The following is a 16,848-nucleotide window of genomic DNA, read 5'->3' as shown; positions in this document are numbered from 1 at the left end:
TTAAAGCATGGCTGGCTGGGGGATTCTGGGAGTGGAAGTCCCCCCCTCTTAAAGCATGGCTGGCTGGGGGATTCTGGGAGTGGAAGTCCCCCCCTCTTAAAGCATGGCTGGCTGGGGGATTCTGGGAGTGGAAGTCCCCCCCTCTTAAAGCATGGCTGGCTGGGGGATTCTGGGAGTGGAAGTCCATCCCTCTTAAAGCAGGCTGGCTGGGGGATTCTGGGAGTGGAAATCACCCCTCTTAAAGCAGGCTGGCTGGGGGATTCTGGGAGTGGAAGTCCCCCCCTCTTAAAGCATGGCTGGCTGGGGGATTCTGGGAGTGGAAGTCCATCCCTCTTAAAGCATGGCTGGCTGGGGGATTCTGGGAGTGGAAATCACCCCTCTTAAAGCATGGCTGGCTGGGGGATTCTGGGAGTGGAAGTCCCCCCCTCTTAAAGCATGGCTGGCTGGGGGATTCTGGGAGTGGAAGTCCATCCCTCTTAAAGCATGGCTGGCTGGGGGATTCTGGGAGTGGAAATCACCCCTCTTAAAGCAGGCTGGCTGGGGGATTCTGGGAGTGGAAGTCCCCCCCTCTTAAAGCATGGCTGGCTGGGGGATTCTGGGAGTGGAAGTCCACCCCTCTTAAAGCATGGCTGGCTGGGGGATTCTGGGAGTGGAAGTCCTCCCCTCTTAAAGCATGGTGGCTGGGGGATTCTGGGAGGGGAAGCCCACCCCTCTTAAAGCAGGCTGGCTGGGGAATTCTGGGAGTGGAAGTCCACCCCTCTTAAAGCATTGCTGGCTGGGGAATTCTGGGAGTGGAAGTCCATCCCTCTTAAAGCATGGCTGGCTGGGGAATCCTGGGAGTGGAAGTCCACCCCTCTTAAAGCAGGCTGGCTGGGGAATTCTGGGAGTGGAAGGAGGAGTACAAACTGACCTGAAACTGCAGGGAATTCTAATCAAGGGGTAAATTTCCAGCCTCAATCTTTCCCTGAAATTCTCTGAATTTTTCCTTTTCAGAAGTGCCCTCCGTGGCCCCCGGTCAACCCAGCCTTCATTGGCCCCTCGGCCAAGCCAGCTTGGAGAGGACCCAAGGACCGCAGCGTATCTACGGGGAGGTCTGGTCAGGTACTTACCCCCTTCAATCTCCCTCCCACCCAATTTCTGCAGATTTTGTTTAAGTGGCTGTCCGAACAGATAAATTTGGGTAGCCTGTTTTGTTTGTTAAATGGCTTGTTTATTAAACAAATTCCTAGAGCCGCCCAATTTACGCAGAGGTGACTTACAAAATGGATAAAATCCAGTATACAGGTAGTCCTCGACTTACGACTGCAATGGAGCCCCAAATTCCCGTGGCTCAGCGAGATAGTTGTTAAGTGTGTTTTGGCTCATTTTACAACCTTTCTTGGCACAATTGTTAAGTGAATCACTGCAGTTGTTAAGCGAATCACACGGTCGTTCACCGAATCCGGCTTCCCCCCTGGACTTGGCTCGTCAGACGGTCGCCAAAGCGGATCACGTGTCCCCGTCATAAATACGAGCCAGTTGCCAAGCGACTGAATTTTGTTCACGGGCTGTGAAAGTCGTAGGTGAGGAAAAAACAGTCCTGCAGTTGTGACTTCGATCGGTCACTAAATGAACTGTTGTAAGTGGAGGACTGCCTGTGTAATCAAAGCTCACGAGGACCCCCACCCTGCCCACAGCAACAACCGCATCACCTCAGCCACTCGATCTGAGTGTTTTACTGGCCAGATGCCTTTCCTGTCGCCAATGAGGAGTTTTGTTCAGCAGATAAATTCTCATCGTGCCCAGAGAGAGAAATATTTGCCTCTGCCTAGGATCGAACTCACAGCCTCCCAATTGGGGTTCCCGGGATGGCTGGTGGAACCCCATTTTTAGAGACTTTCAGGGAAAGGAGTGGGGGGGAGGGGCAGCCATACTTCGGGGGGAAGGAAGTCCCATTAGAAAGGGGCCACCCCCGAGAAGACCCTTTTTCTGGGGAGCCACCAGATGAAGCGTTTGTTCTTCCCCCAGGCGACTTTCAGACGGCAGACCTGACCTTCAAGTACGCGGATTACGGCAAGGAGATCCGGCAGGACTGGAACAAAGAGGACTCCAGGTTTTCAGGTACAGAGTTTTCTTTTTATTTCTTTTATTTATGATTATTTCTTTATTGCAGGAAGTCTTCCTTCCTCCCTCCCTCCCTCCCTCCCTTCTTTCCTTCCTTCCCATCTTTTTCCCCACTCCTTTCTTTCTTTCCTTCCTTCCTTCTCATCTTTTTTCCCATTCCCTTCTTTCCCTCCTTCCCATCTTTTTCCCACTCCTTTCTTTCCTTCTTTCCTTTCTTCCTTCCCATCTTTTTTCCATTCCTTTCTTTCCTTCTTTCCTTCCCATTTTTTCCCCACTCCTTTCTTTCTTTCCTTCCTTCCTTCCCATCTTTTTCCCATTCCCTTCTTTCCTTCCTTCCCATCTTTTTCCCATTCCTTTCTTTCCTTCTTTCCTTCCTTCCTTCCCATCTTTTTTCCATTCCTTTCCTTCCTTCCTTCCCATTTTTCCCCACTCCTTTCTTTCTTTCCTTCCTTCCCATCTTTTTTCCCATTCCCTTCTTTCCTTCCTTACTTCCCATCTTTTTCCCATTCCCTTCTTTCCTTCCTTCCCATCTTTTCCCCACTCCTTTCTTTCCTTCTTTCCTTTCTTCCTTCCCATCTTTTTTCCATTCCTTTCTTTCCTTCCTTCCTTCCCATTTTTTCCCCACTCCTTTCTTTCTTTCCTTTCTTCCTTCCCATCTTTTTTCCCATTCCCTTCTTTCCTTCCTTCCTTCCTTCCTCTTCCTCCCTCCCTCTCTCCCTGCTTGCCTGCCTGCCTTTTCTTTCTTTCTTTCTTTCTCTTTCTTTCTTCCTTCCCCCTTTCTATCTTTCTTTCTTTCTTTCTTTCTTTCTTTCTTTCTTTCTTTCTTCTTTCTTTCTTTCTTTCTTTCTTTCTTTCTTTCTCTTTCTTTCTTTCTTTCTTTCTTTCTTTCTTTCTTCTTTCTTTCTTTCTTTCTTCTTTCTTTCTTTCTTTCTTTCTCTTTCTTTCTTTCTTTCTTTCTTCTTTCTTTCTTTCTTTCTTTCTTTCTTTCTTCTTTCTTTCTTTCTTTCTTTCTTTCTTTCTTTCTCTTTCTTTCTTTCTTTTCTTTGAATTTCCTGAGAGTGACAACAATTCATCATTGGAACAACTTGCCTCCAGAAGTTGTGGTGCTCCATCACTGGAGGCTTTCAAGAAGAAATTGGACAGCTCTTTCTCTGAACTAGTACAGGGTCTCCTTTTTGAGCAGAGGGGTGGACTAGAAGACTTCCAAGGTCCCTTCCAACTCTATCTGTCTATCTGTCTGTCTGTCTGTCTATATCTATCTATCTATCTATCTCTATCTACCTACCTACCTACCGTGTTCCCCCCAAAATAAGATCCTGTCTTATATTTTTTTGAAGCCCGAAATAAGCGCTTGGCCTTATTTTCGGGGAGGTCATATTATTTTGGGGCACGTGGGGCAAGACGGGGCTCCTCTTGCCGTCTTACCTGATTTCTAGCTCTGCGTTTAAATATTTTTGGGGAGGGCTTATTTTTTGGGGGGAGGCTTATTTTAGCGCATGAGCTCAAAAGCCCGATTGGGCTTATGATCAGGGGAGGTCTTATTTTCGGGGAAACAGGGTATCTACCTACCTACCTACCTACCTACCTATCGTATCTATCTATCCATCCATCCATCCATCTATCCATCCATCCATCTATCCATCTATCCATCCATCCATTTATCCATCCATCCATCCATCCATCCATCCATCCATCCATCCATCCATCCATCCATCCATCCTATCCATCCATCCATCCATCCATCTATCCATCCATCCATCCATCCATCCATCCAATCCATCTATCCATCTATTCATCTATCCATCCATCCATCCATCCATCTATCCATCCATCCATCTATCCATCTATCTATCTATCCATCCATCCATCTGTCCATCCATCCATCCATCCATCCATCCATCCATCTATTATCTAGCTATGTCTGTCTGTCTGTCTGTCTATTGGTATCTATCTATCTACCGGTCTCTCTCTCTCTCTCTCTCTCATCTCTCTCTCTATATCTATCTATCCATCCATCCATCCATTGTTAAGAGAAGAAACATTTCCTCAGGATGGCGTAAGGCCTGCAGCCTTGGGCAGGGTGTTGGGGGAGAAGACCCCCACGGCCCCTTCCAGCCCCCTTCCGGATTCTACCACAGGCTCCACCCGGGTCCCAAGCCTGCTTCTCCTCCTCTTGGCTCCTTCCTCTTGCCTGTCGGTCCGCGGAGCTCCAGGGAGGCTTTCTCTTTGCAGACCTGCGCCTGGGCATGCTGGAAATCCAGGCCCGGGGCCCCCCGGCCACCCTCAGCCCCTTTGAGAAGAGCTCCCTCAACCTGCCCCAGTTCGTCCAGCTGATGGAGACCTTCGTCAGCGACGGCGCGTCTCTGCCGAGGCTGAAGAAGCTCGTGGAGTTCGTGAAGAGGGGATACCTGCTGACGGAGGCTCAGAAGTTCAGCCAGCTGGAGAAAGTAAACACCCCACGGGCCCCTGTCCGCCCTCCCCCTCCCCACAACCTTTCCCCAAGACGGGGGGGTCCTCGACTTGCAACCATTTGCTTAGTGACCATTCAAAGTTGCAGCAGCACTACAAAAAGGCACTTAGGACCTTTTTTCACACTTATGTCCCCAATGGGTCACGCAATCAAAATTCGGACCCTGGGCGACGGACTCGTATTTATGGCGGTCGCAGAGTCCCGGGGGTCACGTGACCCCCTTTTGCAAACGTCTGACTGGCAAAGTCAAGAGGGAAGCCGGATTCGTTTAACGACCGGATTGCTGTGTTACGAGCCATGGTGGCAGAGTGGTTAGAGAGTGCAGTATTGCAGGCAGTATAGAAGTCTAAGTGCTGTTGCTTGGGAAGGAAGGAAGGAAGGAAAGAAGGAAGGAAGGAAGGAAGGGAGGGAGGGAGGGAGGGAGGGAGGGAGGGAGGGAGGGAGGGAGGGAAAGGGTAAATGAAAGGAAGGAAGAAGGAAAGAAGGGAAAGGGAAAATATGGGAAGGAAGAAAAGAAGAAGGAAAAGGAAAAATATGGGAAGGAAACAAGGGAAAGGGGAAAAGATGGGAAGGAAGGAAGGAGAGCAAAGGGGAGGAAGGAGGAAGGAAGGAAGAAAAGAAGGGTATGGGGAAAGGATGGGAAGGAAGGAAGGAAGAAAAGGAAGGGGAGGTAGGAGGAAGGAAGGAAGAAAGAAAGGAAGGGAAAGGGGAAAAGATGGGAAGGAAGGAGGGAGGGAGGGAAGGAAGGAGGAAGGAAGGAAAAGGAAAAAAAGGATATTGGGAAAAGATGGGAAGGAAGGAAGGAAGGAAGGAAGGAAGGAAGGAAAGGAAGGAAGGGAGGAAGAAGAGCAAGGGGAGGGAGGAAGGGAGGAAGGAAGGAAGGAAGGAAAGAAGCGTATGGGGAAAAGATGGGAAGGAAGCAAGGAGGGAGGGAAGGAAGGAAGGAAAGGAAGAGGAGGTAGGAGGAAGGAAGGAAGGAAGGAAGGAAGAAAAGGGTATGAGGAAAAGATAGGAAGGAAGGAAGGAGGGAGGGAAGGAAGGAAGGAAGGAAGGAAGGGAAAGGAAAAAAAGATGGGAACAAAGAAGGGAAAGGGAAAGATATGGGAAGGAAAGAAGGCAGGTGAGAAGGAAGCGAAATGAGCAGAAGGAAGGAAAGAAGCTGTGGTAGTGCAGTGGTTAGAAGGCAGTATTGCAGGGTAACTTTGCCCACTGTCAGCAGTTCGATCCTGACCGTCTCAAGGTTGATTCAGCCTTTTGTCCTTTCGTCCTTCCACAGTGGGTAAAATGAGAACCCAGATTGTTGGGGGCCAGAGGCTGACTCTCTAAAAGCCCCGTGAAACGGTATATAAGTCTAAGTTGCTGTGGCTAGTTCTACTAACATAACAATGCAGTGAGTCACTTAACAACCGTGGCAAGAAAGGTCGTAAGATGGGGCAAAACTCGCTTAACCACTCTCTCGCTTAGCAACAGAAACCTGGGGCTCCTTTGCGGTCGTAAGTCGAGGACTACCTGTACACCAGAGAGTTTCTAATATTGCCCTTTCCTCCCCCTTCCCCCTCCAGGTTCATCAGTCGTCCATGTTGGTCCGGCGGCAGCTTCTCGTCGCATCCCTGTTTGAGAAGTGGGACAACGAATCCTCGGGGTTCATAGAGATGAGCGAGGTGGACTCCGTCCTCAGCACCTTTAAGGAGGGCATGGAAGAAGAGGCCCTGACCAAGGGTGAGAGGAACGCAGAGGCCCTGCCAGAAAAACAGCCGTCCTGATCAGGAACGGGATAGGTCCGTGATGGCGAACCTATGGCACGCGGAGCCATATTAGTGGACACGCCAGCTCAGCTCTGGGGCGCATGCGCGCGCCGGCCAGCTGATTTTCGGGCCTTCTGGGCCCACCAGAAGTAGGGAAACGGGCTCTTTCCTGCCTCTGGAGGGCCTGGGGGCGGGGTGGGGAAGGCCCGTTTTTTTTTCTTACCTGGCTCCAGATTCTCTCTGTGTATCTGGGAAGGGCAAAAACAGCCTTCCCCACTCCCTTGGAGGCCCTACGGAGGCTGAAAGGGCCCATTTCCCCATTCCCAGTGGGACAGGAAGTGATGTTTTTTCCTGTCCCCAGCCTCCAGAGACTCCTGGAGAGGCTCCTAGAGACTCCTAGAGAGGCTCCTAGAGACTCCTAGAGAGGCTCCTAGAGACTCCTAGAGAGGTTCTGGAGGCTGGGGACAGGAAAAAACGTCACTTCCTGTCCCACCGAGAGTTGGGAAATGGGCCCTTTCAGCCTCCGTAGGGCCTCCAAGGGAGTGGGGAAGGCTGTTATCTGGGAAGGGTCCCAGATACACAGAAAGGATCTGGAACCAGGTAAGAAAGAAAAACGGGCCTACCAGACCGTCATGTGCCAGGAGCGGGGGGAGGGAGGGGGGAGGGGGTTGCGCACGCATGCGCGTGGGCACGTGCGCGCGCCCCTCCCCCCGCCCCCCCTCTCCTGGCATGCGATGGCAAAAAGGTTACCATCACTGGGATAGGGACTCCTGCTTGAACAGCGGGTTGGACTAGAAGGCCTCTCGGGTCCCTTCCAGCTCTTATTCTGTACAGGCATTCCTCTACATACGATAATACACAATTGAGCCCAAAGGTTCAAGCGTCCCTTTGTAGGCATTACCACATTTTTGACGATCGCTGGGATACAGGTGGGTCCTCGACGTAAGACCACAATCGTAAGTCCAAAATCTCCACGGCTAAGCGAGACGTCTGTTAAATGAATTCCCCCCCCCCCTATTTTATGACCTTTCTTGCCACGGTTATTAAGAGAATCAGTGCCGTTTGTGAAGTTAGGAAGACGGTCGTTAAGCGAGTCCCATTGACTCTGCTTGTCAGAAGGTCGCAAAAGGGGGGAATCGCATGACGCCCCGACCGTCATAAATGTGAGGCAGCTGCTGAGCCTCCAAATGTAAATCATGTGACGACGGGGATGCTGCAAGGGTCATAAGTGTGAAAAACGGTCGTAAGTCACTTTTTTTCAGTACCTTCGGTCACTAAGCGAACCGTTGTAAGTTGAGGACCACCTGTAATGAACCCCACAAGTTTTAAATATCCAAAGCCACCTTAAACGTTAGTATTTTTTTTTTAACCTTTAAATGAGCATTACAGGTAGTCCTCGACTTACAACCACACATTTAGTGACCATTCAAAGTTACAACCGCACTGAAAAAAAGCGATTTATGACCGTTTTCCACAGTTAACGACCACCCCCGCAGCATCCCCACGGTCACGTGATTAAAATTCAGACGCTTGGCAACTGACTCGTATTTATGACGGTTGACAGTCGTAGGAGGAAGGTGCTGAAGGGAGTGGGGTTTGCCGAGTGGAGGAGAAGGGGAGGAGAAAGACCATACGCTGCTAGGTGTTCTCTGAGCTTGGTTGCTTTCTTGCAGACGTTTCATGACCCAACTAGGTAACATCATCAGTGCTGGTGAGTGTGGTGTTTGCTTCCTGTTTCTGTACAGTAACTTGCCTTGCCCGTGTTAGTGGGAGTCTGATTTTCTCTTTGATTTGGGGTATTGTTTTCTGTTGATCGTTTGTCTGGTGTCAATCCTTGCTTATCTGCATGTGGGCTGCCGGGGATGATGTTTTTCTGCTCTTTTTTGCTTCCTCCTTAGCTTTTTTTATCGTCTCTTTCGAACGGTGTGTAAATATGGTTCGTCTCTATGTGTCTATAGATGGCGGAGCTACATATACAAGAAGTCCTCAACTTACAACCACAATTTAAGCCAAAATTTCTGCTGCTAAGCGAGACATTTGTTCAGTGAGCTTTGCCCCATTTTTACAACCGTTCCTGCCACTGTTGTTAAGTGAATCACAGCAGTTCTTACGTTAGTGACACTGTTGTTAAGTGAATCCGGCTTCCCCATTGACTTTATTCGTCAGAAAGTTGCAAAAGTTGATCACAGGACCCCGGGGACACTCCAACCGTCGTAAATATGAATCAGTTGCCAGGCCTCTGAATTTTGATCACATGATCCTGGGGGTGGCTGCAACGGTCGTAAGTGTGAAAAACAGTTATAAGTCACTTTTTTTAAATTGTAACTTCAAATGGCCACGAAGTGAACTGTTTGGCAGCTACTGGGTTGCTGCCAAGCTTCTTATCGGAAGAATTGGTTGTCTGCCAGTTTATTTAACCCCCGGCTGTCTGTTTGTGTGCGTGTGTGAGATGGGGACAGAACACTGTTGTAGGTCGAGGACTACTGTACTCCAACGCTGGAGGTTTTTAAGAAGAGATTGCACAGTGATTTGTCTCAAATAGAGTCTCCTGCTTGAGCCGGGGGTTGGACTAGAAGACCTCCAGGGTCCCTTCCAACTGTTATTCCAACAGAATAACACTGTCGACGCTTCTCCTGATGAATCCGTCACGGGGCAAGTGCACCTTCCTATCTCTGATCCTGCATCCTCTGGAGGAATCAGGAGTGGAGACCACAAGGTCCATCTTCCCAGGTCCTCAGCTGAAAAGCACCGGTCCCAGGCTGACCTCTTACCTCTTCCTCCCCCCCCCCCCCCACAGCTAAGATGCAGCTTCCCTTCCCCACCTGGCACCCCAGCGGGATCGTGAAGTTAACGCAGAAAGACTTCCAAATCTACATCGAGCTGGTGATGTCCGAGCTCACCGGAAGCGAAGAAGAGGTGTTGGACAACGTTGTGGAGTTCCTGATGATGGCCGTGGGGCGCACCCACCTGGAACGGTTGCGAGGGAACGCGCGGCGCAAGTGGCTGCTCCGGATCGAACACACGGCCATGACCAGCGGAGGGCGCATGGAGCCCATCTACCAAGAGGTCTTCAAGGCTCTCTCCAGGGTGAGTAGATCCGTCAACCAGACTGGTCACAGAGCATCAGACCCAAAATGGCACCAAGAAGAAGAAGAGGGTCTGGGGTATGTCCTTAAGGAGAAAGGTGGATCCGGTGGCTGTGCTCAATTAAAGAAAAGATTTCCTTAAAGATTGGCAGTTTGGAAATGCATTTATTTTGAGATAGCATCGAAGACTGACAGACGGACAAGACTGACCTTTTGCCCCCCAATCCCTCCCTTTCCGATCCCCAAATCTCTGCTTCTCATTGGCTATCTTCCAAGTCATTCTTCAGACTTCTTGTCTCGTCATTTCCCAGGAATGTCTCCCCCCCTCCTCATTTCCACGACAACCCGACTTCAAAGGGATTTAGCAGGGAAGAGCACAAACATCCAAGCTGACCGCCTCATAGCTAAATTCCATGCAGATCACCCGGACAAGCTGGGAGGGGGTGGGGTACCCCCTCGGAGGGGGTGAGGTACTAAACTTGTTGTTTATCTCACGCACGCCCCGCTGGGAGAGTGAAGGGAGAGGGGCCGGATGTCAGCGCTTCAACGCTGGCATAGAGAGCAGAGGAGAGAGAGAGATAAGCTCTGAACTTTTGCCTGCTAAATCCCTTTGAACTCGGGTTGTCGTGGAAATGAGGAGGGGAGGGACATTCCTGGGAAATGACGAGACAAGAAGTCTGAAGAATGACTTGGAAGATAGCCAATGAGAAGCAGAGATTTGGGGATCGGAAAGGGAGGGATTGGGGGGCAAAAGGTCAGTCTTGTCCGCATCGAGTCATGATCCGGTGGCTGTGCTCAATTAAAGAAAAGATTTCCTTAAAGATTGGCAGGTTGGAAATTCATTTATTTTGAGATAGCATCGAAGTCCGACACAAGGTAGGTTGGGACTTTGAACTGGACCAAAACCTGGAGAAGGTAGGAAGGCTTGGGCAGGGAGACATGATGTCCATGGACCTGAAGGCCCAGGGTGAAGACCAGCTTCATCTTGAAGCTCCTGGACAACTTTGGACCAGTTGTTCTTGTTGTAGAGGAAACATCTGAGGAAGCATGTCTATGGAGGTTCTCCATCATCCAGGTCACAGTTGTCCCAAAGCTTCCTTGTCTTCAAGAGGCAACTGGACTTTCTGTTTTTTCTTTGAAGAAGTTTCAATTCTCATCCAAGAAGCTTCTTCCGCTCTAACCGAATGGTGGGGAAGGGAAGGATTTATATTCCTCGCAGACAAAGCTGGTCATTTGCATCCTTGGAGAGGGTCGTTGAGGCCACTTGGAGGTTTGTCTGTGTCCTCAGGGTCACCTGAGTGGCAGAAATGGGTGTGGAGCCTTCTACAACACAGTCCTTTCAGCAGTTCCAAGATGGCTCCACATCCATTTGCGCCACTTAGGTGACCTTGAGGACACAAACTTCCAGGCAGCCTCAACGACGCTTAAATGATGCAAATGACCAGCTGTTGCACCTTCCATGTATGCGCCTGGCCTCGAAAATGTGCCTAAGTAGGACTATATAGCGCCTGGGTGGATGGGCGGGCCCACCCACGATCTCCGCTACTGGTTCGGTTGAGCCAGCCCGAACCGGCTGCATACCATCTCTGACTGGGGCCAAGCCCCTTTTGGGCAGTTCTGGGAATTAAAACCCACATATCTGTTGTGGTCCGCCAGCAGCCCACGGAGCTGGCAGCGGAGTCGGACAGCGAGGAGGCTGGGGAGGAACATGGGCCAGTCCTGGAGTCTGGGGAAGGCTCAGACGAGGGCTCTACGTCGGAGGCAGAGATGTGCCATCGGGGAGTGATATGCGGACTCCGGAGCCTCCAGAGGCCGACAGTAGAGAGGCAGAGGAACAGGAGGAGCCTGTTCCTAGCGCATGCATGAGAAGAGCTGCCAGAAGGCAAGAGCAGCTAAAGCAGAGAGGGCGACTCTGGAGTAAGGCCAGGAGATGATTGGCCCCTCCCATAAGGCTTAAAACAAACCAGCAAGGGCTCTTGGGCTCTTTGTCGGAAAACAACGTTGATAGATTTGTTTCTTCTCTTGCTGCATTTATTTCTTGTCGGCGTCTTCTGCTCCTGAACTTTTGCCAAGAAAAGCCTTTGGCAGGTTGCCTAATTATACCAAGGTCGGTGATAAACTGAGGAATGGTGTTTTGAAGAGTTTGCTTTAATTTAGTTTGGACTACGCTGAGAATGAGTTAATTCTCAGCTGTTCTAATAAAGTCTGTTTGTTTATAACTGATTGCATCTGATACTACCTACTTGGGCCTGGGTCACAACAATATCTGCAAGCTGAGAAAAAACTGCATTATGGGTCAGTTTTTTTCTGGGGAATTCTGGGAGTTGAAGTTCACCCGTCTTCAATTGCCAAGGTTGAGAAACATTGGTCTTCTAATGAATCTTCTCCGAGTATGGTGTTGGACGTCTGAAGTCCAAGGGACTGTAAGGTCCTTTCCAAGTCCAGGGTTCTAGGGCTGGGGTTAGGGTTAAACTGCCCCATAATTTAGGGCGATAAGCCTGCTCTCTCTCTCTCTCTCTCTCTCTCTCTTGCAGGACACCGATGCCCATGGAGACAAGAAGAAAGTCAGCGCCTATCTCGCCTTTCTGGAATACAACGTCATTGCCCCTGAACGAGGAGACATTCTCCTCCGCTATGTGGCTTGCACGGAAGACGACGCCCCTTATCTCCTCAACCAGATCCTTTTCACGGATATGCCGGGAGTCAGGTAAGGGACTCTCACTGAGCATCTATCCATCCATCCATTAATCAATTCATCCATCCATCTCATCCATCCCATCCCATCCAGTCATCCAGTCATTGATCCTTTGATCCATCTGTCCATCCATTCATTGGTTTTTCAATCATCTATTCATCCCATCCATCCATCTCATCCATCCATTAATCAATGCATCTATCCATACATCTTATCCATCCATCCATCCATCTACTCATCTATCCATCCATCCATCCATTCATCCATTTACTCATCAGTCCATCCATTCATTCATCCATCTACTCATCTATCCATCCATTCATCCATCTACTCATCTATCCATCCATCCATCCATTCATTCATCCATCTACTCATCTATCCATCCATTCATCCATCTACCCATCCATCCATCCATTAATCAATGCATCCATCCATCCATCTTATCCATCAATCCATCCATCTTACCCATCCATCCATCTTATCGATCTATCCATCCATCTACTCATCTATCCATCCATCCATTCATCCATCTATTCATTCATCCATCCATCCATCCATTCATCTATCTACCCATCCATCCATCCATTAATCAATTCACCCATTCTTTTCTTTTCAAGAAAAGAAGGACTAGGGGTGACATGATAGCATGTTGCAATATTTGAAGGGGTGCCACAAAGAAGAGGGGGTCAAGCTTTTCTCCAAAGACCCAGAACACAAGAGAAGAAGCAACGGATGGAAACTAACCAAGGAGAGAAGCAACCTAGAACTAAGGAGAAATTTTGTGACAGTGAGAACAATTAACCAGTGGAACAACTTTCCTCCAGAAGTTGTAAATGCTCCAACACTGGAGGTTTTTAAGAAGAGATTGGATAACCATTTGTCTGAAATGGTATAGGGCTTCCTACTGAAGCAGGGGGTTGGACTAGAAGACCTCCAAGATCCCTTACAACTCTGTTATTCCATTCTATCCATCCATCCATCTGTCCATGCACTCATCAATCCATCAATCTTTCAATCCATCTCTCCACTCCATGCCTTCATGCAGTCATTGATGCTTTGACCCATCTATCCATCCATTCATAGATTTTTTGATTCATCTATTCATCCCATCCATCCATCCATATCTGTTTTCCAACTGCCTGCCTGCTTGCCTGCCCATCCATCCATCCATCCACTCATCCATCCACTCATCCATCCAACTATCTATCCATTCATCGATCCATTGATCCATCGATCCATCGATCCATCGATCCATCGATCCATCGATCCATCGATCCATCCACTCATCAATCCACTCATCCATCCATCCATCTATCCAACTATCTATCCATCCATCCCTTCATCGATCCATCCATCCATCCATTCATCCATCCATCCATCCATCTGTCCAACTATCTATCCATCGATTTATTCATCAATTCACTCATCAATCCACTCATCCATCCATCCATCCAACTATCTATCCATCCAGCCATCCATTCATCGATCGATCCATCCATCTATCCAACTATCTATCCATCCATCCATCCATCCACTCATCAATCCACTCATCCATCCATCCATCCATCCATCTATCCAACTATCTATCCATCCATCCCTTCATCCATCCATCCATCCATTCATCCATCCATCCATCCATCTGTCCAACTATCTATTCATCGATTTATTCATCGATTCACTCATCAATCCACTCATCCATCCATCCAGCCATCCATTCATCGATCGATCGATCCATCCATCCAACTATCTATCCATCCATCCATCCAACTATCTATCCATCCATCCATTCATCAATCCATCCATCGATCCATTGATCCAACTATCTATCCATCCATCCATCCACTCATCAATCCACTCATCCATCCATCCATCCATCCATCCATCCATCCATCCATCCATCCATCCATCTATCCAAATATCTATCCATCCATTCATCAATCCATCCATCCATCCATCCATCCATTCATCCATCCACTCATCCATCCACTCATCCATCCACTCATCCATCCATCCATCCATCCATCCACCCATCCATCCATCCATCTATCCGACTATCTATCCATCCATCCATTCATCAATCCATCCATCCATCCATCGATCCATCCATCCAACTATCTATCCATCTATCCATCCACCCATCCACTCATCAATCCACTCATCCATCCATCCATTCATCCATCCATCCATCCAACTATTTATCCATCCATCCATTCATCCATCCATCCATCCATCCATCCATCTATCTATCCATCCATCCATATATCCATCCATCCATCCATCCATCCATCCATCCATCCATCCATACATCCATCCATCCACCCATCCATCCATCCATCCATCCATCTATCCGACTATCTATCCATCCATCCATTCATCAATCCATCCATCCATCCATCGATCCATCCATCCAACTATCTATCCATCTATCCATCCACCCATCCACTCATCAATCCACTCATCCATCCATCCATTCATCCATCCACTCATCCATCCATCCAACTATCTATCCATCCATCCATCCATCCATCCATCCATCCATCCATCCATCCATCCATCCATCCATCTATCCATCCATCCATCCATCCATCCATCCATCCATCCATCCATCTATCTATCCATCTTCTATCCATCCATCCACTCATCCACCCATCCACCCATCCCTGGTTGGGACATAGGCTATTTTGCCTTTGCCCATGGTACAAACTATGACGCAGCCCCTCTCCTGTTTTGCTGCTCCTTAGCTGTTTCTATCCCCAGATGTTGCCTCACCAAAGCCTCTCTTCCCCCCCCCACACTCACCCCCCCCCCCAGCTTTGCAGCCGTCTTGGACGACAAGCCCATCCACGTCCCCCGAGTTCAGCTGCATGGAAATATCCACTTCTGGAACCCAGATCGCCCCAAAGATGAGCAAAGGGGCTCCTTCCTGGTGCTGCCCCTGGAAGATGTCCAGAGAAGAGTCTTTGGCATCCTCGGGCTGGACACCCTCCAGGACAAGAATGAAAAAACCATCTTCGTCCCCCATGAGATCCATTACTATCAGGTAGGAATTAAAGAGGGCAGCCAGGAATGTGGGAGCAGGGGGGCTTGTCCTGATTTTGTTAAAAAGATCCCATTAGCTACTCCTTTGGGGGAGTTTACAAGAGTCCAAAGTAAAGTTTCTCAACTTTATGGGCTTTAAGATGGGTGGACTTCCACTCCCAGAATTCCCCAGCCAGCATGCTTTAAAATGGGTGGACTTCCACTCCCAGAATTCCCCAGCCAGAATGCTTTAAGATGGGTGGACTTCCACTCCCAGAATTCCCCAGCCAGCATGCTTTAAGAGGGGTGGACTTCCACTCCCAGAATCCCCCAACCAGCCATGCTTTAAGAGGGGTGGGCTTCCACTCCCAGAATCCCCCAGCCAGCATGCTTTAAAATGGGTGGACTTCCACTCCCAGAATTCAATAGAATAGAATAGAATAGAATAGAATAGAATAGAATAGAATAGAATAGAATAGAATAGAATAGAATAGAATAGAATAGAATAATACAATATGGAAGAAAAGAGAAGAGAATAGAATAGAATAGAATAGAATAGAATAATACAATATGGAAGAAAAGAGAAGAGAAGAGAATAATTAGAATAGAATAGAATAGAATAGAATAGAATAGAATAGAATAGAATAGAATAGAATAGAATAGAATAGAATAAACTTTATTCTTACTTTGAAAGTAATGACAAAATAAGTAAACAAATAAATACAAAATTATGCGTACTGTATATGACACAGAGAAACAACACAGTCTAGTTCAGATGTATACATGTACATGGCGAGAAAAATGAATCATATGAGTTTACCAGATGGATGGCCTAGGAACAAAGCCATTACAGAATCTGGTAGTCCTGCTAGAAATAATACTCCTCCCAGAGGGGAGCGACAGAAACAGACTGTGAAGTGGGTGAGTGGGGTCTCTAACAATGCTTCGAGCTCTAAACACGTAGCACTTATAAGCAGCATCCTGAATGACAGGAAGCGAGCGTCCTATAATCTTCTCTACTGTCCTCACCACTCTCTGTAGGGACTTTCTATCTGAGGCCAGCATGCTTTCAGGTGGGTGAACTTCAACAATAAATAAACAACAATCACTTTGTTCTTCCTCAGGGGCTCGCACACTCCTTCAGCAAAGCCTACCATTACATCCGCACCCAGCAAAGTCTGCTGCAGATTATCGTGGCCGGGGTGCAGTGGCTCTCGGGCCGTGCCCCGGGCCTTCAAAGCATCACTGCCTACTTCATGGAACCTGGAGAGACCCGGGTAATTCTGTTATAATCTGGTGTAAAGTTTGTTCTCCTTTATATAGCACAAGTCATCCACAAACAAACCGAAGAGAAATTTGGGGTGCAATTGTGGTCGTAAATCGAGGACTACCTGTATTTAGAATGACCTATGGATGGAGTTAATTTCTCTGCTTCTGCTGAGACTTGCCAGCAGGTGGAGTTTATGCTCTATTATTGAGAATTCCTTCGGGGCTTTAGAATAGAGGAATATTGAAACTCTATAGAATACAGAATAACAGAGTTGGGAGGGACCTTAGAGGTCTTCTAGTCCAGCCCCTTGCTCAAGCAGAAGATCTTATACCAAGTCACACAAATTGATTGTCCGATCTCTTCTTAAAAACCTCCGGTGATGGATCACCCACAATTTCTGGTGGCAAGCTGTTCCACCGGTTAATTGTTCTCACTGTTAGGAAGTTTCTCCTTAATTCCAG

The 16,848-nt window shown here is 48.4% G+C and overlaps 1 protein-coding gene and 1 pseudogene across 1 annotated transcript in view; both read left to right on the top strand.

Annotated features, from left to right (window-relative positions):
• The window catches only part of EFCAB5 (EF-hand calcium binding domain 5), a 79,466-nt gene that overhangs the window by 45,473 nt on the left and 17,145 nt on the right, over positions 1–16,848 (top strand). The window contains exons 9-16 of the mRNA XM_087890365.1: positions 994–1,101; positions 2,008–2,100; positions 4,336–4,550; positions 6,136–6,292; positions 9,116–9,405; positions 11,939–12,111; positions 14,911–15,139; positions 16,242–16,394. Of these exons, the coding sequence (XP_087746491.1) occupies positions 994–1,101; positions 2,008–2,100; positions 4,336–4,550; positions 6,136–6,292; positions 9,116–9,405; positions 11,939–12,111; positions 14,911–15,139; positions 16,242–16,394 (1,418 nt within the window). The remainder of the gene's footprint in view (positions 1–993; positions 1,102–2,007; positions 2,101–4,335; positions 4,551–6,135; positions 6,293–9,115; positions 9,406–11,938; positions 12,112–14,910; positions 15,140–16,241; positions 16,395–16,848) is intronic.
• LOC148117003 (uncharacterized) lies at positions 13,911–14,704 on the top strand (annotated as a pseudogene).

This window comes from Pantherophis guttatus, chromosome 1 (assembly GCF_059756535.1).
Source record: "Pantherophis guttatus breed Tessera chromosome 1, ASM5975653v1, whole genome shotgun sequence".
Lineage (NCBI taxonomy): Eukaryota > Metazoa > Chordata > Lepidosauria > Squamata > Colubridae > Pantherophis > Pantherophis guttatus.
Note: the sequence above shows the minus strand (reverse complement) of the source record. Positions and strands in the feature narration are given on the sequence as shown.